This window comes from Heterodontus francisci, chromosome 5 (genome assembly GCF_036365525.1).
Source record: "Heterodontus francisci isolate sHetFra1 chromosome 5, sHetFra1.hap1, whole genome shotgun sequence".
NCBI lineage: Eukaryota > Metazoa > Chordata > Chondrichthyes > Heterodontiformes > Heterodontidae > Heterodontus > Heterodontus francisci.
The window spans coordinates 123,951,816-123,974,110 of NC_090375.1; the positions used below are offsets into that span (position 1 = coordinate 123,951,816).

General features: G+C 41.2%; 1 protein-coding gene across 1 annotated transcript in view; it reads right to left on the reverse strand.

Annotated features, from left to right (window-relative positions):
• The window catches only part of ube2wb (ubiquitin conjugating enzyme E2 Wb), a 107,904-nt gene extending 89,693 nt beyond the window's left edge, over nt 1-18,211 (reverse strand). The window contains exons 1-2 of the mRNA XM_068032050.1: nt 18,130-18,211; nt 16,872-16,963 (exon numbers count right to left, since the gene is read on the reverse strand). Coding sequence (XP_067888151.1) covers nt 16,872-16,963; nt 18,130-18,144 — 107 coding nt within the window. The 5' untranslated portion in view covers nt 18,145-18,211. The remainder of the gene's footprint in view (nt 1-16,871; nt 16,964-18,129) is intronic.
• Nucleotides 18,212-22,295: the final 4,084 nt, after the last annotated feature.

Genomic DNA, 22,295 nt, shown 5'->3' on the forward strand with positions numbered 1-22,295 from the left:
CCCTTTGAATATGCAGATCAAGAACTATTCCTACTGTTATCAGACTGGTGACTAAATCACATTGCAAATTAACCTTATGCAATGGAACAGATAAAATGACCCCCCCTCAATGCCCTGCACCATGACTTTCGCATTCATAGCACTATTTGGGGAAAAATATCTACATCCATTGCTACCAATGACGGAGTTGCATATATTGATAAGCAGCACAATCTGCTTGCCTGCCTCATCTGACAAATATGGAGACACCTTACCCCTGAACACAAAACTTCCATACCCTTCAGAGACCTAACTTAATTCGTTAGCACACAAGGGTGAACACCTCTGTTCCCTGTCCAACATTGGCAAATCCACTGGCTTGTCAATAGTGCCACCTATTGGGGCATCCCTTTCAGGACAGTCTTTTAGTAAACATACTAGAGCTACTAGCTTGCCCTTTAACTTCCAGCATTGATTTCACATGCCCTCTTATTACAAAAATAACATAGTAGTCCTTTTAACTCAACCCTGGTCTCCTGATTTTTTTTTTAAACCACTGAGGGTTGCCTGTATCCCCTCACTAAAACCAAATCTCTTCTCATTATCCACTATCTTTCCAACTTCTTTGCAAGTTTCCAAACTGTTGTGAATTCATAATCATCCACCATTTCTGCAGCATTCCTTATTTGACCAACTTTATGTTCTTCCAGGTGGGACTTTAATCTTGAAGGGTTACTATTTTTAAATTCCTCCATTAGGATTACTTCCCGAAGGTTTACAAAGTCTTGTTCAATCTTCAAGGACCGATACCATGATCAAATATAATTTCCTTTTCGCTAGCAAATTCCATGATCAAATATCATTTCCTTTTCGCTAGCAAATTCCCTGCCTCTTTTTTAAAAATTCCTGAATTTTTGCCTGTAAGCCTCTGGTACCAGCTCATAAGCATTGAGGACTGCAGTTTTAACCACTTCATAATCACCTGACTTATTCACTTCACAAGTGTTGAATATACCTCGAACTCTTTTTATACTAACACACTTTGCAACAAAATTGTGTCACTTTCCTTCTGTCATTGCAATTTCGCAACAACTTTTTCCCCAAAGGACACAAAATACATTTCAATTCCTTCTTCACTAAATTTAGGCACTAAGCAAATATTCCTTTCCAAATCAAAACCAGGAGTTAAATCAGATTCATCCTCAAACCTTCCTGCCAGCCACTCCCTGTCTGCGTAATCTAAGCTTTTCCTTGTCCAGTTCAAATTCCTGGCTTCCCTTTCTCTCTAACTCTATTTTCCTTTCTCTTCCCTTCTGAGTTCAAATTTTCTCAAGTTATAATCGTCTCTCTTTTCTTTTCTTTCCAATCTCAGCTTCTCTAACTCAATTTTGGCTAGTTCCAGTTGAACACTAGTGAAAACTGCCTCCTCTTTTACCAGCTTCAAGCAAGGAACCAATTCTTGGATTAACTCTGCTTTCCTAGTTCCTGAGCTTATACTAACCCCGTGTGCTGCTTTTGTGGCCAAATTGACCTTTCTTAACAGCTGTGATATACTGAGAGTCAAATCTTCTCTCAAATTCTTGTGCAATAATGGTACTCATGTTGATTTCCCACCGAACCCAGCCAAAGTAAATATGAAATCTAGTTCGTTTAAATTCCAGCAAATTCCAATATATCCATTTTGCAGCCTTTGAATTCGTATCCTGGATCCAAGTCCTCAATTTGTTATGACCTCAGTGAGATAGTGAACATTAAAAATATGAGATATAAACCCCAGAATAAATTAATGTGAAATCTTGTGTAATTTTTAAGACTTTTATTATAACTAAACTAAAAGAAATCCCAGTACTTTGTAATTAGCTGATACCCCAGATTACAAAGAAAGGTATTTTCTTTACTTATTAAAATACCTGGAAACCTCACACCACACTTACACGTTACACAGCCCTCTTTGATGGCAAAATCTTTGAGGTTAACAGTCCCAAACACCTCCCAGACTTTTTCAAAAATCAGTGTCCTCTTCGCTCACTTCTCTAAGCGCTTTCGACCTGCGCGTCCGTGAATAAGGCCATTCCTGGTGATCCTGCTGGTCGTCGTCTTCTGCACAAGATTTAACTTTGAAAACAGGTTCAAGTCTTCGCAGTCTTTTGCTGTATACAGCTTCCGAGAGCAGGTGTCCCCCCCTCCCCACTCTCTCGAGGCCGCCACCACTAGTGGTCTTCCTTACAACCTGTTCTGAAGCTGCAACCGCTGGGTTCCCTTCTTACAGCCTCTCGAGGCTGAAACCGCTGGTTTTCTCTTACAGCCTGTCTGCCTTTAGAAAATTTGTTAAATTTATATAGACTCAAAAGTCAGTAGCTTATTGCCCTGTTCCAATATGCAAAGTCCATAAGTTTGGTTTCACAGAGCCATCTGGGCCTTCCATTGGTCCCAAGTGCTAACAGCTGCTTGGTGCATTTGCATCTTCAGAATCACTGATTCCTTGTTTTACAATCTGAAAGTCTGGGAGGGTGAAATCCATTGTTCTTCAGGTCTTACCCCAGTCTTTGTTGTTTTCAAAAAAAAGTATTTGATCTGTGTTCTTTGTTGTCCTGGTAACCAAGACTTCTGCTTGCTCTTTCACACAGTGGATCACACAGGTCACCTGACCTTCCAGACTCCATCTTAAACTTGTAAAAATCACAATTTTTACAACATAATCATGTTACAAAGTCCAACCTTCATAACATTCCTTGCTGGTCTTATCCCCCCCTATATCTGTAACCTTCTCCAGTCCTACAACCCTCGGAGATCTCTGCATTCCTCCAATTCTGGCCTCTTGAGCATCAATATAGATCACTGACGACGTGGGGTGGGGGGATGCTAAATGAATAGGACTTACCGCAATACAGGATAAAGGCTGTTGAAGTTAGAATGAGCTGGAATTGATGAAGTGTGGAGGATGGGAGGTCCAGAATATGAATAAGGGTTTTCATGGCCGTTATGGGTAGGAATTGGACAATATTACCAAAGTGGAAGTAAGTGGCCTTGGTGATGGATGGGATGTGGGTTTGAAGTTGAGTTCTGAATGGAACAGGCTGCAAAGGTCGCACAAGATCTAACTCAGCCTGAGCAAATTGCCGCAGGGAAAGGAAAGGGAGTCAGCGGCAAGGGAAATTTTTGCTGTGGACTGAAAATGATAGCTTCAGGCTTTCCAACGTGTAGCTGGAGAAATTTGGCTGATCTGTGACCGGATATTAGATGTGCAGTCTGGCCGCACAGGAGGTGGTCACAAGGTCAAGAGAAGTGGTAGAGAAGTAGAGCTGGATATCACCAGCGTCCATATGGGAACTGATCCTGTGTCTACAAATGATGTCACTGATGATAGCATGTAAATGAGGAAGAATAGGGCCATGGATAGATTTCTATTTATTGGTTAATTTATTTTTACACCAAAATCAGGGAACATTTAATACATGATTTTCTGCAATATGTGCAAGAAAAACAGCTGCAATTGACTAAAATCATTGATCTCTTAAATCAAACTACTTTGAAAAAATCCTACACATACATAAGCTACATATGTTACAGCTGTTTGATAAATCTAAACTGCCCAGCTTTTTGCAAAACACAGCTGAAATTATAGCACCCAAATATAATCTTCAACATAGCTACAACTTATAGATTTACATGTAGGTCATTTTATAAAATTACATGTTAGAATGCATCAGTGAGGAGGGAAAAAAAATCCATCTTGAAAACCTTTACCAATTCCCAGTCTAAGTGTCTATGAAGAGCATCCATCTATTATAGGAACAGTCATTTTATTGGACTGAAATATGCTTTCACATCAGAAATCACTTTCATGAATTGAACCGGAACCGGCTGCTATAACAAATAATCAAGAGTACAAACACCATAGCTGCCAACAAAACAGCTTAATGGTGCCACTATTACTGTTCAATTAAACAGAAAAGTAGTTTAAATCCCTAAACTTGGAAAATCTAAAAGTAGAAAGTGCAAATTGAAATACAGTACTTCTTTCAAAACAAATCCAGCCATCCTTTCCCATGGCAATTGAGACGACGGTGATAGAAAATGTGTGTGTCGTCCCAGTGAAATTTGGACATGGTAAGTGAGCCCTGATACCATGTTCTACAACAAAGTTATGAACAGAAAAGTTTGTTCCAGTAAATTCTAGTCTGCTGGTTTAATAAAATTAAATATAACCATTTGGCAAGAACTACGAACAGATCAGAACAGAGCACGAGCATCTGAACCACTATTTCAGCAAGTTAATGCTCAACAGTGTCTTGCATTTAGATTACAAATTTGCAATAATCTTGCAAAGAAAAGATAATTAAAAGAAATGATTTCCATCTTAAGTCAAGAAATTTATAAAGCTTCAGCAGATTAAGATATTTAAACTTTAACAAGTAATCTGAATTTTAGATGCGAATATTCCTAAATTATAACTTCCAATACTTACTTTTTACTAAACCCTTTTGGATATTGAAAAAAGTCTAACAATAGATGTTTCTTAAATCTTTCAGAGGGTATTACAGAAAAAAGTGTCAAAGGCCGAGATAGAACTATTTATCAATTCACAGAATTGTTACAGTGCAGAAGGAGGCCATTCAACCCAGTGTCTGCACCAGCTCTCCTAATGAGTATTTCACCTAGTGCCACCCCACCACCTTCTCCTCGTAACCCTGCACATTCTTCCTTTTCAGATAACAGTCTAATTCCCTTCTGAATGCTTCAATTGAGTCCGCCTCCACCACACACTCAGGCAGTGCATTCCAGACCTTAACCACACACTGCGTGAAGGTTAGTTATTAATAGTAATCTATCATTAGAGAGTGAATGAGCACTCGGACAAGCGTCAGCCAAAGAGAGCAAGCATGGATTTGTGATGGGTAGGTCATGTCTGACCAAGGTAGTTAAATTTTTGAGCAGGTAACTAGTATAGTGGTTAGGAGTGTGTCTATGGATGTTGCTGTTATATGGACTTCCAGAAGGTATATTTGATAAAAGGTTCCATACAAGAGCTAGGCAAAAAATAAAAATTCAGAGTTAGAGGTAACCTTATAGAACAAAGAACAAAGAAAATTACAGCACAGGAACAGGCCCTTCGGCCCTCCAAGCCTGCGCCGAATCAGATCCTCCATCTAAACCTGTCGCCTATTTTCTAAGGGTCTGTATCTCTTTGCTTCCTGTCCATTCATGCATCTGTCTAGATACATCTTAAAAGAAGCTATCGTGCCTGCGTCTACCACCTCCGCTGGCAACGCGTTCCAGGCACCCACCACCCTCTGTGTAAAGAACTTTCCACGCATATCCCCCCTAAACTTTTCCCCTCTCACTTTGAACTCGTGACCCCTAGTAATTGAATCCCCCACTCTGGGAAAAAGCTTCTTGCTATCCACCCTGTCTATACCCTCTCATGATTTTGTACACCTCAATCAGGTCCCCCCTCAACCTCCGCCTTTCTAATGAAAATAATCCTAATCTACTCAACCTCTCTTCATAGCTAGCGCCCTCCATACCAGGCAACATCCTGGTGAACCTCCTCTGCACCTTCTCCAAAGCATCCACATCCTTTTGGTAATGTGTCGACCAGAACTGCACGCAGTATTCCAAATGTGGCCGAACCAAAGTCCTATACAACTGTAACATGACCTGCCAACTCTTGTACTCAATACCCCGTCCGATGAAGGAAAGCATGCCGTATGCCTTCTTGACCACTCTATTGACCTGTGTTGCCAACTTCAGGGAACAATGGACCTGAACGCCCAAATCTCTCTGTACATCAATTTTCCCCAGGACTTTTCCATTTACTGTATAGTTCACTCTTGAATTGGATCTTCCAAAATGCATCACCTCGCATTTACCCTGATTGAACTCCATCTGCCATTTCTCTGCCCAACTCTCCAATCTATCTATATTCTGCTGTATTCTCTGACAGTCCCCTTCACTATCTGCGACTCCACCAATCTTAGTGTCGTCTGCAAACTTGCTAATCAGACCACCTATACTTTCCTCCAAATCATTTATGTATATCACAAACAACAGTGGTCCCAGCACGGATCCCTGTGGAACACCACTGGTCACACGTCTCCATTTTGAGAAACTCCCTTCCACTGCTACTCTCTGTCTCCTGTTGCCCAGCCAGTTCTTTATCCATCTAGCTAGTACACCCTGGATCCCATGCGACTTCACTTTCTCTATCAGCCTACCATGGGGAACCTTATCAAACGCCTTACTGAAGTCCATGTATATGACATCTACAGCCCTTCTCTCATCAATCAACTTTGTCACTTCCTCAAAGAATTCTATTAAGTTGGTAAGACATGACCTTCCCTGCACAAAACCATGTTGCCTATCACTGATAAGCCCATTTTCTTCCAAATGGGAATAGATCCTATCCCTCAGTATCTTCTCCAGCAGCTTCCCTACCACTGACGTCAGGCTCACCGGTCTATAATTACCTGGATTATCCCTGCTACCCTTCTTAAACAAGGGGACAACATTAGCAATTCTCCAGTCCTCCGGGACCTCACCCGTGATTATGAAATGGATTGGAAATTGGTTGGTAGGGAACGTAGAGCAAGGATAAAAGGAATGTGCTCTGATTGGTGGGTTGTGACAACTGGTATTTTCCAGGGATCTATACTGGGGCCTCAGCTTTTCACAGAGAGATCGACCGTTGACATGCTGTTCTCCCTTCGTCAGATACAGGAGAAATGCCGTGAACAACAGATGCCCCTCTACATTGCTTTCATTGATCTCACCAAAGCCTTTGACCTCGTCAGTAGATGTGGTCTTTTCAGACTACTAGAAAAGATTGGATGCCCACCAAAGCTACTAAGTATCATCACCTCATTCCATGACAATATGAAAGGCACAATTCAACATGGTGGCTACTCATCAGAGCCCTTTCCTATCCTGAGTGGTGTGAAACAGGGCTGTGTTCTCGCACCCACACTTTTTGGGATTTTCTTCTCCCTGCTGCTTTCACATGCGTTCAAGTCCTCTGAAGAAGGAATTTTCCTCCACACAAGATCAGGGGGCAGGTTGTTCAACCTTGCCCGGCTAAGAGCGAAGACCAAAGTACGGAAAGTCCTCATCAGGGAACTCCTCTTTGCTGATGATGCTGCAATAACATCTCACACTGAAGAGAGCCTGCAGAGTCTCATCGACAGGTTTGCGGCTGCCTGCAATGAATTTGGCCTAACCATCAGCCTCAAGAAAACTAACATCATGGGGCAGGACGTCAGAAATGCTCCATCCATCAATATTGGCGACCACGCTCTGGAAGTGGTTCAAGAGTTCACCTACCTAGGCTCAACTATCACCAGTAACCTATCACTAGATGCAGAAATCAACAAGCGCATGGGTAAGGCTTGCACTGCTATGTCCAGACTGGCCAAGAGAGTGTGGGAAAATGGCGCACTGACACGGAACACAGAAGTCCGAGTGTATCAGGCCTGTGTCCTCAGTACCTTGCTCTATGGCAGCGAGGCCTGGACAACTTATGCCAGCCAAGAGCGACGTCTCAATTCATTCCATCTTCGCTGCCTCCGGAGAATACCTGGCATCAGGTGGCAGGACCGTATCTCCAACACAGAAGTCCTCGAAGCGGCCAACATCCCCAGCTTGTACACACTACTGAGTCAGCGGCGCTTGAGATGGCTTGGCCATGTGAGCGCATGGAAGATGGCAGGATCCCCAAAGACACATTGTACAGCGAGCTCGCCACTGGTATCAGACCCACCGGCCGTCCATGTCTTCGCTATAAAGATGTCTGCAAACGCGACATGAAATCCTGTGACATTGATCACAAGTCGTGGGAGTCAGTTGCCAGCGTTCGCCAGAGCTGGCGGGCAGCCATAAAGACAGGGCTAAAATGTGGCGAGTCGAAGAGACTTAGTAGTTGGCAGGAAAAAAGACAGAGGCGCAAGGGGAGAGCCAACTGTGCAACAGCCCCGACAAACAAATTTCTCTGCAGCACCTGTGGAAGAGCCTGTCACTCTAGAATTGGCCTTTATAGCCACTCCAGGCGCTGCTTCACAAACCACTGACCACCTCCAGGCGCGTATCCATTGTCTCTCGAGATAAGGAGGCCCAAAAGAAACATATTAATTACTTGGATGAGGGAAGAGAGAGTTGTGTATTGTAAATGTGCAGTTGACACCAAGTTAGGAGGCATAGTAAGTTGTGTGAATGAGAGCAGGGAGTTACAAAGACAGAAACAAAAACAAGAAATGCTGGATTCACTCAGCAGGTCTGGCAGCATCTGTGGAAAGAGAAGCAGAGTTAACGTTTCGGGTCAGTGACCCTTCTTCGGAACTGACAAATATTAGAAAAGTCACAGATTATAAACAAGTGAGGTGGGGGTTGGGCAAGAGATAACAAAGGAGAAGGTGCAGATTGGACCAGGCCACATAGCTGACCAAAAGGTCACGGAGCAAAGGCAAACAATATGTTAATGGTGTGTTGAAAGACAAAGCATTAGTACAGATTAGGTGTGAATATACTGAATATTGAACATCAGCAAGTGCAAACCTGAAGAAAAACAACCTGAAAAAAACAGTGGGTAAGCAAACTGAACAAACTAAGATGAAATGAAATAAATGCAAAAAAAGATTGTAAAAAATGTAGAAAGGAAGAAAAAATAACTAAAAATGACTAAAAATGAAAGTAAAGTGGGGGGCTGTCATGCTCTGAAATTATTGAACTCAATGTTCAGTCCGGCAGGCTGTAGTGTGCCTAATCGGTAGATGAGATGCTGTTCCTCGAGCTTGCAGGTGTAATACCTGCCCATTTACCTCCTCTCACCTCACTATCCCAGGCCCCAAACACTCCTTTCAGGTGAAGCAGCGATTTACTTGTACTTCTTTCAATGTAGTATACTGTATTCGCTGCTCACAGTGTGGTCTCCTTTACATTGGGGAGACCAAGCGCAGACTGGGTGACCGCTTTGCGGAACATCTCCGCTCAGTCCGCAAGCAGGACCCTGAGCTTCCGGTTGCTTGCCATTTCAACACTCCCCCCTGCTCTCATGCTCACATCTCTGTCCTGGGATTGCTGCAGTGTTCCAGTGAACATCAACGCAAGCTCGAGGAACAGCATCTCATCTACCGATTAGGCACACTACAGCCTGCCGGACTGAACATTGAGTTCAATAATTTCAGAGCATGACAGCCCCCCACTTTACTTTCATTTTTAGTCATTTTTTCTTCCTTTTTTTTTGCATTCCTTTCTACATTTTTTACAATCTTTTTTTGCATTTATTTCATTTCATCTTAGTTTGTTCAGTTTGCTTACCCACTGTTTTTTTCAGGTTGTTTTTCTTCAGGTTTGCACTTGCTGATGTTCAATATTCAGTATATTCACACCTAATCTGTACTAATGCTTTGTCTTTCAACACACCATTAACATATTGTTTGCCTTTGCTCCGTGACCTTTTGGTCAGCTATGTGGCCTGGTCCAATCTGCACCTTCTCCTTTGTTATCTCTTGCCCAACCCCCACCTCACTTGTTTATAATCTGTGACTTTTCTAATATTTGTCAGTTCCGAAGAAGGGTCACTGACCCGAAACGTTAACTCTGCTTCTCTTTCCACAGATGCTGCCAGACCTGCTGAGTGAATCCAGCATTTCTTGTTTTTGTTTCAGATTTCCAGCATCCGCAGTATTTTGCTTTTATTTTAGTTACAAAGACAGACTGAGTGAGTGACCAAAATGATGGCAAATGGAGGGAAGTGTGAAGTCATCCACTCCGCATACAAGAACCCAGAATATTTTAACAGAGACACAAAGGGCTGTCAAAGAACAAAGGAATTCGGGTGCCCATGTACACAAATCTTTAAAAGCTTGTTCAGAGTACAAAAAGTAAATCAAGAGTAGTAATGGAATGTTGACCTTGATTTCAAAAAAGGTTAGAATTTACACATGAATGAGTGGTGCTTCAGCTTTACAGAAACTTGGCAAGACTCGATCTATAGTCTGCTTTCAGTTTTGGGCACCAAACTTCAGGAAAGATCTACTGGCCTTGCAAGTCATACTGCACAGGTTCATCACAATGATACCAGGGTTAAAACTGAGGACAGGCTGCATAAACTTGGCTTATATTCCCTTGAGGTTAGAAGGTTGAGGGGTGTGCCAAAGTGCATGAATGATAATGGAATTGATAGGCAGAAGCAAAGAATATTTTCTCTGGTGCAGGAATCCAGAACAAGAGAGCATAATCTTAAGTTTAGAGTTAGGCCATTTAAGAGTGAAATGATGAAGCATTTTGTACACTCCTACAAAAGGCTGTGGATGCTGGGTCAATTGAAATTTTCAAGACCAAGATCAATGACTTTTTTTGTTGGGCAAGTGTATCAAAGGAAATGGAACAAAATTGGATAAATGGAGTTGAAGTACAGTTCAGCCACAATCTAACTGAATGGCAGAATAGGTTTGAGACATGAATAGCCTACTCTTGTTCCTATGTTATGTGCCCATGATCATACAATTCAAAGACAGAAAGAGAATAATCTGTATTCAGTTTAAAACGGCACTCGTTAAAAGTTATTCTGGTTCTCAAAATTAATATGTGCAAACTGTCAAGAACACGATTTGTCAAATGAGGAATTTTTAATTCATTGGAGGAAAACTTACATTAAACTTTTAAAGGGAAAACCCCTGCAGTTAACTCTTTAAAAAATTGGCGGACAAGATGGCCACCGCTATTTGCATCTGAAACACCTTTTCATATTCAAAAGATCCACCTAGAGCCAGAGGTTTGAGCAGCATGGACCCAGGACAATGGCTTTCTCTAAGTGCTTGAATTAGCTAAGTGTTTCATTAGCACGACAGTCAAGGCAATCCTAACATATTGACTTTGAAAGAACAAACCCCTCCAGGTACAAATTGGCATCCTGAGGCCTGTGGAGCCAATTCCTAAGTTTGAATTTCATTAAAAGGTTCCAGAAAACCTGAAGGTGCCATATGACCATCTGTCCATCTTCGGGGAAGCTTTTTTTTCCCCTTTGGGCAAATAGACAGGCTGTAACTCAGACTGTGCAGCAGAAAAGGCTGTGTGCCTCCCTTTCTCTCTCCCCAGATAACACAACTTTGGAAAACCACCTGCAATTGTGAATCCCTCCAAGCCTACAGATTGCTACAGAGGAAGAGAACCAACTACATGTCTCCCTCCAAGAAAATCTTGAGCCAAGCAGGCCAACCACAAAGTGCACTTTGACCAACTGAGGACTTGAAGAATACAGCTTCAGCTGGAAGACTACCGGATCATTCACTTCACAAACTGAGTATTTAAGTTCCATTTATTCTGGACGTTAATCCAACCACCAAATCTATTTTTCCCCCTGGAATTTATCTGTGTGGTATGTGTGATTCTCGTGTGAATGCGTGCATGAATGTGTAGCTTTTTTTTAAAATTATTTTTAAATCAGGGTTAGATTGTTATGTATAATAAACTTAGCTCTTTGGTTCTTTCACTATCACAGTAAAGGAAAAAGGTAAAACACTCAGAGGTGTTAAGCACAACCACTGTTTAAAAGGAATAAACCCTGTTTCGGTCAAATAAGAGGACGGGCAGGAGAGGCGACTGTGACCCTCTCCTCACTTGGCCATAACAAACGTTTCACAAATAATAAAAAGTCAATGCTGAATCTTTGGCTGTACCATCTCACTGTTAACACTGGACTTAATTTTGTGAGCTTTAACTGGAAGAAATATACCAAACAGTATTTAATTTTATTTTGCTTACAACAGCAACCCAAATCATTCAGGTAATGTTGTTACCAACTAAGACATCTAGCGCACGGGGATACATATGTATATAAAAATTTCATTTTTGTTCAGCATTATGCAAAATAAACTCTAGCTACCAATTGAATAGTGAAAAAAATTAACCCATTTTATCATGGAAGAGAAATCTTGATACTCAACAGCCTTCCAACGAGAATCTTTTCTATATTACTACAAGTCTAGATGCTTTCTCAGTGAGTTCATAATTCATTAGAGAACCAAGATGAATATAAAAAGTTCAGGGAGAACTGAAAACTGAACTAAGAGGGACAGAGCGTGTACAAGTATAGTTTAGCAGGTAACATAAATGAGAACCTAATAAGTTTTTTGTGCATGGGTAAGGCTGATTAGGGACCAAAAAGGAGAAGATCTTCTGGAGGCAGAGGGCATGGCTAAGACACTAAATGAATACTTTACACTTGTCTTCACTAAAGAAGAGGATGCTACCAATATGATAGTAAAAGAGGAGGTAATAAAGAAAATGGATAGAACAAAAATGAGCGCACCAAGGCTCCTGAGACAGCACCTTACAAACCTGCAAATACTACCACCTAGAAGGATAAGATAAAGAGATAGTAAAAAAAGGTTGGCAGCATTCAAAGTAGGAAAGTCTCACAGTGCGGGCGGCACAGTGGCGCAGTGGTTAGCACCGCAGCCTCACAGCTCCAGGGACCCGGGTTCGATTCTGGGTACTGCCTGTGCGGAGTTTGCAAGTTCTCCCTGTGTCTGCGTGGGTTTCCTCCGGGTGCTCCGGTTTCCTCCCACATGCCAAAGACTTGCAGGTTGATAGGTTAATTGGCCATTATAAATTGCCCCTAGTATAGGTAGGTGGTAGGGAAATATATAGGGACAGGTGGGGATGTGGTAGGAATATGGGATTAGTATAAATGGGTGGCTGATGGTCGGCACAGACTCAGTGGGCCGAAGGGCCTGTTTCAGTGCTGTATCTCTAAACTAAACTTGGAGTGCATCGGAGATCCATAAGGGAACTAAGGGTGGAAATTGTGGACACAATCTTCCAATCCTCCTTAGACATGGGAGTGCTGCCAGAAGATGAGGGCTGGGGGGGGGGGGGAAAAAGAGGGGAGGGATGCGGTAGCAAATGTTACACCAAAGAAAGAGGAGAGGTTAAACTAGGCAACTACAGGCCAGTCAGCCTAATGCCAGTGGTGGGGAAACTTTCAGAAACAATGAGACAAAATTAATTGCCACGGAAAAATATGGATTAATAAATAAAAGTCAACTCACCTCCCGACTCCCCAAAGCCTGTCCAACATCTACAAGGCTCAAGTAAGGAGGGTGATGGAATACTCTCCACTTGCCTAAATGAGTGCAACTCTATCATTCAAGAAGCTTGACACCATCCAAGACAAAGCAGCCCGCTTGATTGGCACCCCATACACAAACAAACATTCATTCCCTCCACCACCGACACACAGTGGCAGCAGTGTGTACCATCTACAAGCTGCACTGCAGCAATGCACCAAAGCTCCTTAGACAGCACCTTCCAAACCCATGATCTCTACCACCTAGAAGGACAAGGGCAGCAGATGCATGGGAAGACCACCACCTGCAAGTCCCCCTCCAGGCCACACACAATCCTGACTTGGAACTATATCACCGGTCCTTCACTGTCTCTGGATCAAAATCCTGGAACTCCCTTCCTAGCAGCACTGTAGGTGTACCTACACCCCAAGGGCTATAGCAGTTCAGGAAGGCAGCTCACCACCACCTTCTCAAGGGCAATTAGGGATGGGGAATAAACGCTGGCTTAGCCAGCGCAACACCCACATCCCATAAACGAATAAGAATAATTTCTGAAAATAGAGACATGTTGTCGAAGCTTTTTATCTTGCACGCAGCAGGAAAATCACAAGAATACCAATGTAAGGGAAAACAACAACTTAACCTACATGACAAGAGAGTGCTGATTGGTTGGCAAATGAACTCTGATTGGTAGAGGCTTTGACATGGCGAATGCACCAGTTTACGGTGACTGACAGTGAACTGTCAAACTTTACTTAAAATTTAAACCAGGCAGCTTGACTGATTGGTCAAGGCATTGCCCTAAGGAATAAACCAGCTGAAACAGGCGCAATGTTTGTACATATTCTGTCTGCAAAGAACAGGGCCCTGTGTATTAATATATGTTGATTCCAGTACGCGCAAATGTACCACACTGCAAGCCCTACCGACAATCTTAAATAGGCTGTCAGCGTAATTCTTAGCACACTGTGGATTAGTTAGCAAATGCTGTCCAATCATGGAATCACATTTAATGTTGGACACTGTGTTTCAAGTTTTGCAAGCACGGGCTGGTTGGGTACGGCCCGTACCTTGCCCATTGCGAACAGCAGAAGGGACATGTTGTTTGATACCATCCGCCAGTCTTTGAGACATACGGCCTATATACCTAGCATCACACTGGCATTGTAATTCATATTTCACATTACTCAATTGTGTGATAGGCAGGACGTCTTTTTGGCTTGACAACAGCACCCTGTTAGTGGCGAATGCCACATGTGTTGTTACTGCATAGTAGCAGCATGAATCAGCTAGCTTTACCCGTTGCTCAAATTCTCTTCTCATGCAGTATAAGTTGTTTCCCCTGACATTGGTTATTCTTGCAATTGTCCTGATGAGTGCAAGACGCAAAGTTTCGACAACATGTCTCTATTTTCGGCTATAAAAAAATGTTTGAAGGCATATTCCAAATGTTTTTGGGCACATCCATAAAAGCACTCGCATTTCATATGCCTTTGTTTCCACTGCACTGAAAATTAAATCTGTACCTAGAGTTCAACCAGCTATGTGTGACTTATTAACTGGTCCCAATGTAGATTTCTGTTTCCATTGTACACTTTAACTTGGTTGCTATAACTTCGTCTAGAAAAGTTATTCACTTTTAAGTACAATTTGATATTTTATTGAATGACAGCCACAGTATCAATTCCTCTCAGCTCATCTAAAATGCAGAAAAAAAGATCATAAAATATTCAAGTAATTGTATCTTTTTCTGGCACATGGAGACACTTTCATATGAATGAGAATTCAATCCAAACCGCACTCAACTACCAAAAAAAAGTTAAAGTTTACTATTACCTGCAAAGGATTTTTAGCTAATTGGTTATTTAACTGCTTTCAAAGTACACCATGTACTGAACTTCCTGACAAGGCTGTATTTAGCCTAGATTTCTGATTCTATTCCTAAATACATGTTAAAATTTTGGGTAAACCAAGTTTGTTTAAATTGAAATTAGCACTAATTTTATACAGCGTTTTTAAAATGATGACTTTAGTAAACAATCATAACCAAAGACAATAGCATACTTTAATGACCGGATCAAACATTTTAGTCAAGTAGTTAATCCACCGAAACAATGCAATCACATCATGATTACCATTTTTCAATTAACTCAAATGTGCTAACATTATAAGCTTCAGAAAAATCATGTTTCAAATATATAATCCAACACCTACCTAATAGATCAAATTAAAAATACAGTTTGGTATTTTACTATTGAAATAATGGCAGCAGTCTCCTACAGAACAAGATCTGAACATTCAGATGAAATGTTTGTACTCCTACAAAGTGTTTCAATAAGCAGGATTGCTGGTTCCACTTGAAACATATAAAGATCCTGAGGGGTCTTGACAGGATGGATGTGGTAAGGATGTTTCCCCTTGTGGGAGAATCTAGAACTAGGGGTCACTGTTTAAAAATAATGGGTCGCCCATTTAAGAGAGAGATGAGGACAAATTTTTTTCTCTGATGGTCGCGAGTCTTTGGAACACGCTTCTTCAAAAGGCAGTGGAAGCAGGGTCTTTAAATATTTTTAAGAGGTAGATCGACTCTTGATAAGCAAGGGGGTGAAAAGGTTATCAGGTGTAGGCGGGAAAGTGGAGTCGAGGTTACAATCAGATCAGCCATGATCTTACTGAATGGCGGAGCAGGCTCGAGGGGCCTACTCCTGCTCCTAATTCATATGTCTGTATTTTCTTTGAATTCTAATTTTGTGATCGAGTGCAACGGTTTTATAATAGTATATTCACTGTATGAAATTTGTATAGTCAGTGTTATATATTACAGGCGATGATCATTTGTAAGACAAGTTTTCTGCAGCACGAAATTTTAGAATACAAATTACTCTATATTCCATAACATAATTCTACAAGCTAAGTATTTCAGTAATGCCCAATTGAAAATTCAACTTATTACTTACATATAGCTCATATAGAACTGAAACTGGTCAGAAATTTCATCAAGCATCAGATAAAACATGTTATGCTCACAAGCAAATAAAGGCATTACAAATTTTTACACTGATCATATACAGTTCTAAACCATTTGGTGACGTGAAGAGTTAAATGAAGCAATTAAACAGCAATGAATGGTACATACTTCTAAAAATAATCAGACATTGCTAAACCCCAAGTCAAGGTAAACAAAGACACTATCTGAACCGTAGAACTTTTTTTTTGAAATGAGATAACATTACAGTCACATTGCAAAAATATTGACAGCATATAACCACTTCACTACACAGTCACATTAGAATCTACTTGAAAGTCTGTCACATCATGCAGTACCTAACAGATTCACAAAACAAAAATCACTTTACATTTTTCATACAGTTCTCAAATTTCCAGATAGTATTCAAAATTAGCATTATATAAAATAGTAGTCATTGCACAAACTTAACTTTTATGAGCAGCTATACTTCTGTTATTCACTACATAAATGTATCCATTTTAAACCTTTTTTTATAATCCCTGCTTCACCTTGATTTCTATCCAGCATATTATATATAAATACTCACATTGTGAAATCATAGAGATTCACCTTATTTAAAAACATAATCTGATTTTGTAACCTTCTTAAATTGTACCTTCTTGCCAAAAATAATGTTATACCTCTTATCTAACTGAGGGTACATATGCTGCTCATGTGCCGTGATAACCACACAGCAATTGTACTGGAAAATGATCCTCAGTTCTAGTAAAATAGTCAAGATTTTTAAAATGTACATGCCTTATACCTTTTTTCACATTTTAAGAAGATGTAAATAGACATAAATATTTAGAAGTACATACTGTGTAATTGAATTTTGTACACTCTTCTCATTTAAAGTCATTCCTGGGGGTGGGTCATTTTGCAAAGCCATTAGCTCCTTCTGTAATCTTTTCTAATAAAGAAGTATATACAATCATTAGAAAAAAATGCATTACTGTAATTGCGCAAATTGAGTTATAACTTTCCAAATCAATTCTCCACTTCTATGAAGGTAGGACTGCAATTGATTTTTCACTTTAAAATTAACAGTTCAACATGCTTGTACAAAAATTCTGCATGAAACCTTTATTCCGTTTCATACCTTCCTAAACGAATCCTGTAGCCACTCCTTTTATAAACACAGCTAATTACTGTATAAATAGTAATTACCACGATCTATACAATTGCTGGTCTCGTGCATTTAAGTACCAGTGAAGCAACTTGGTAGTGTTAAATATATATGCACGAAAAAAGTCTGCACCAACTTATTCAATTACATCTTTCAATAATGTGGATATGATTATTTTTTAATCAGGATGCGAAATATAGCACGGGTCTCCATTTTCTGGACTGATTAAAGTTTTACCACAGAAACAACAAACACAAATGAGACACAAGTCCATATCCATGGCTTCCACTGTTAATTGGCCGTTCATACGCTGAAAAACTCAGTAGTTATAAGTTGACTGATGTGATCCAGCGAAGGCAACCTCACACGACCCTACCTTCGACAGGTTACCTCACACCGGGGTGGGGGGAGAGATGGAGAAGAGTGGGAAAGAGAAACAAAGCTCAGGTCGTGAAAATGAAGTCGATTTGATCAAAGCAACTTCTCAAGTGGGAAAACAAACGATGGTGGCAGAAATGACTCCTGACTCCTCAGCCACTCTGTTCCTGCGGGGCCTCGACAGGTAACCCCTGGCACCTGTAACCTTCACACGGTGCAATGTTGCTGCCGTCGCCCGTACACACAGGGACAGGGGACAGACATAGAACCCACCTCTTCCCCGAGGGATCACTTGGCGATCTCCCACTCCCTTAAACTCATCGTCATGAGACCGACACCAGCACCAACCAGACGCCGTCAACCCTCTGACAGCCGCGGTTTCAGAAGCCACACAGAAAGACATTTGTAAATGTACATCAATAGTCGCGGGTGGCTCAGTCAGGCTACCCAGGCCCTTGATGAAGAAACAGCGAACATATGCCAAGAATACCAACACCCACTCTGGCTCAGCTATGGGTAAAAAGCAACGCTGTGCCCCGCAAGAAGCGTCGCCAAGCAGCTCACACACTCACCTGCATTGACGCCATGATGGAAACCCCCCCCCCTGCGCCAGAGCCTCCACTCAACCGGGAAGACGTTAGTACGTCATGACGTAGACATGCGCGCGCACTCACCCAGCCGCTCGAGGCAGGAAGAAGCACGTGGGTAGCCGTGCGCCTCGGGATGAGCGTGCGTGAGTTGGACTTGCACTCCTTTTGCAAAAGCAAAACGGATGCTGGAAATCCGAAATAAAAACAGAAAATGCTGGAAATACTCAGCAGGTCAGGCAGCATCTGTGGAGGGAGCAACAGAGTTAACGTTTAAAGAAGATGACCCTTCTGATGTATATTATGTTTTTATTTCGCACTCTTAGTTTATTCTGTGCTAAGCAGCTTCAAAAGACAAAGCTCAATTTGTTTTCTCTAATGTAATCTGTTTTGATACATGCCATCCTTATGAATTAAACATTTGCTCATTTGTTTAAATGGTTTTGCAATTTATCTCACACTTTGTAAATTTCACTTACCTATTTTCTTCAAATGGACAGCCGTGTAACTTATACATTTTCTATAACTACTCTGTAGTTTACCTTTTATTATCTTAATCTTTCATTCTTACCCTATATCTGAATAACAGGACTAAGCTATGAGGTCTATTTTGTGGTGAAGCAGAGTTCTTAGCTTCAAAGATTTTTTAATTTAAAACTTCCACGGGAAAATTTAAAATCTGGTGTTAACACGTTAAAGTCATTATGAGAACATTAGGTAGCAGTACTTATCAGCTATTCCTACATTTAGCGCATTCAATGGCTCAAAAGATTTGTACAAACCATAAATTATTGTTTTCTTACAAAGCACCTTTAAAATTGAACAATATCCTAAGCTATTTCACTGAAGGCAAAAATTGACATTGGGATAAAGGAGATATTAGGAGCATTGTTCCCTGTAATTTTTTTGAAGTGCGCGGGTTATTTAAGTACGTGGCCCTTTAAAAAAATGTTGTGCCGCCACACTCACTAATTTAAAGGAATCGACTTGTGCACGCCCTGCGCGGAGATTTTTGTATTGCTGTGCGGCCAAGTAGCCCACATAGCTTACATTGCCCACAATGCTCATTAGGAGGGGTGGCTAAAAACTGGCTACACTTCGAATGTAGTTCCTTGGCTGTAAAACGTTGCAAGTCTTTCCTTTTTCTAAAAGCTTGGTATATTCAGAGGTCGGCATTAAGGAGAATCTTAAAGGAAGATAGGAGGAAAGGTTTAGGGCCTTGTTGGCTGAAGGCATAGGTGGTAATGGTGGGTATGAGCAAGTGGGCAGAAGTGGAGGAATGCAAAGTTCTTGTTGTAGGGATGGAAGAGGTTACAGATATAAAAGGGCAAGTCATTAAGAGATTTGAATAAAAGAATGAGATGTTGGGAGACCAGAAGTCAATGTAGGTCAGCGAGCACAGGTTTGAAGGGTGAGTAGGACTTAGTGCGAGTTAAGATACAAGCAGTAGAGTTTTGGAGACAAGGCATTAGTGGGGGATGGTATGTCAAAGGCTTCAGAGAGTTTGATGAGGACGAGGAGGGATACTGCACCATGGTTATAGTCACAGGATGTCATTTGTGACTTTGATTCAAACCATTTCTGTGCTCGACAATAGCTGTACTCCAAGTGGCAGACAATGAGATTGAGTAAAGAAGGTGCTTGAGTGTTTTCTAAGATTGCCTTTTGCAGCAGTGAGTTTTCCTGATGCTGAAGGAGTTATGAGTAAGGGGGACAAGGTAGTCAGTAAGGGTGTATGGGTAGTAGAGAATGCTTATTGGCAAGTATGCCAATCTAAGCTACCCTTGTGAGTTCATTGAATCTCTACTGGCATTGTAGAGGGCAGCCTCCATACCAACTGGTATCAATCCCTCGGCCTCATTGCCATCACTGTGATTTTATCTTAAATATCCTGATTGGCACTCAGCCTTTAAATGCTTCTGCACAGCATTGAGGTGTATGACAGCTATTTCAGTTTTATATGAAATTGTATCAGACAGTTTCTATTCCAATGTCAACCATTCTTCTTGTAGGTCTGCTGGTTCATTGGAACAGGAATAGGCCAGTTGGCCCCACGAACCTGTTCCACCATTCAATGAGATCATGGCTGATCTGCAACCTAACTCCATATACCCACCTTTGACCCATATCCCTTAGTTTTAAATGTAACAATTGATCTAGCATCAATTGCTATTTGCAGAAGAGAATTCCAAACTTCTATCCTTTTGTATAGAGAAGTGTTTCCTAATTTCACTCCTGAATAGCCTGGCTCTAATTTTTAGATTATGCCCCCTAGCCCTGGACTCCCAAACCAGCAGAAATAGTTTCTCTCTATCTACCCTATCTGATCCCCTTAATATCTTCAGATGGAGCTTCAGGGCTTTATCACTATTCTGAAAACAGCCTTTGTCATTTGTATAAATATCTTTCTAATACAAACCAGTCTTTATTTAATCCTTCCCTCGCCTTGCTCCATCTTAGCTCTGTAATTGCCGTCATGCCCACATATATCTTCTGTTCTTCCAACACCTTCTTACCTTTCCCTCTGTAATTGGTGGCAGATCTTTCAATGACATGCCCCTTCCCTCTGAAATTTTCTCCCTAAGTTCCTCAGCTTTGCCAGCTCCTCTCCTGCAGTCAAAGGCCTCCTAAAAGCTGTATCTTCAGTGCTTTCATCTGCTGCTCTTCTCCACTGTCCAGGGTTAATGGCATCCTCCAGCAATGACCCACTCTTCTCCCCACACCCTCCCCAATCAGCTTGTTGACAGACTCCTTATTCAGTTGGAGGTCTCAACTTCTCCAGCGAACAAAGGTCAGCGGACATTGAGTTGACCCATAAATTTGAAACGCAAAAGTGGTAAGTTTAGTCATGCAAACCTCTCTCTTCACTCCTGCAAGTAGATGATTGATATATTGGGCAGCCTCAAAATCATCAATCCTTGCCGTTCCCTGTAACTTAGCATTTTTGCGTTACTGATGCCATTTTCAGCTTCCTCTCCTATGGGTTGCAACCACAGTCTCGAGAATAGGTGATCTCTCTTTTTATTGAGCTCAGATTTCTTTTTGCATTCCCAGCCTTTTTGCGCGTCCCCAGGACTCTATAAAAAGTACTCATAGAGAAAGAGATGCTGATCCAGGTGCCCACTAGCTCATTCAAAAACCACAGCTTGCAGACATCTTGGCATTTAACAGTGTTCTCACTGAAAAGACCTCTGAACTATAAACTCACATCCTTCACCTGGATTCAGAAGGTTTACAGTTGATTGGCTGTTGAGAGGGCATGGTTTTAGTGCCATGGCCATTCTCCCGCATAGTGGACACTTTCAAAGCTTCCTGAAAACCACTTACCAACAAAACTTGTAATTTAAATCAAAGATGTTTGTGGAATGGATTTGTTGCCCAAGTCATTAATCCTGTCTCCTGTGATGTTACAGCAGTGTCACTATGTTTAGATTTCTTGAGGGACTTCCATTTAAATTATGCTTCATGAAGCAGCAATGTCAACCTTTCATGATCTATGGTTGGTTGAGGAAAAAGTCATTTCTCAAATAATGCATGGTTTTGAGTATCAGAAGCTACTCTCTTTTCCGTCTGTCACAAATCTTAGTTTAGACCCTGAAAGTTTGTGGGGGTGGAACATATTGGTGCGGGTGCCGAGGTGAGTGGAATCAAAACTAGAATCCAAATTGAAACTAAGAACTTACACCACATCCTCAGAACATCCTAAAGCACTTCACAGCCAATGAATTATTTTTGAAGTATTGTCACTGCTGTGATTTAGGAAAATACGACAGTTAATTTGTGCTTGATAAATCCTTTACTCTTTAACCAGGTTGGTACAACTAGAGACAGTAATATGTTTGATAGTTCACTTCATTTAATATTAACAAAACATTAATCTTGTAACACCCTAACCAACGATACTGAGTAATCAACATTAGCTGGCAAATCACTCGTGGGAGGATTTAATGAGAACTCGCAAAGATGGCTTCTCTAAGCCTGTTCATGCCATGGGGTCTTGAAGGCAGCAACGGCCTTCCATTCTTTCTAAGTAAGTTAAAATATGACATCTTTTTTACACCATTTTCTTTTATGATTCTCTTCCTGACAGATGCAACATTCTATAATGTTTTGTTACGACCTGGTGAGAAAGAGGTCTAGGGTTCCCTTTC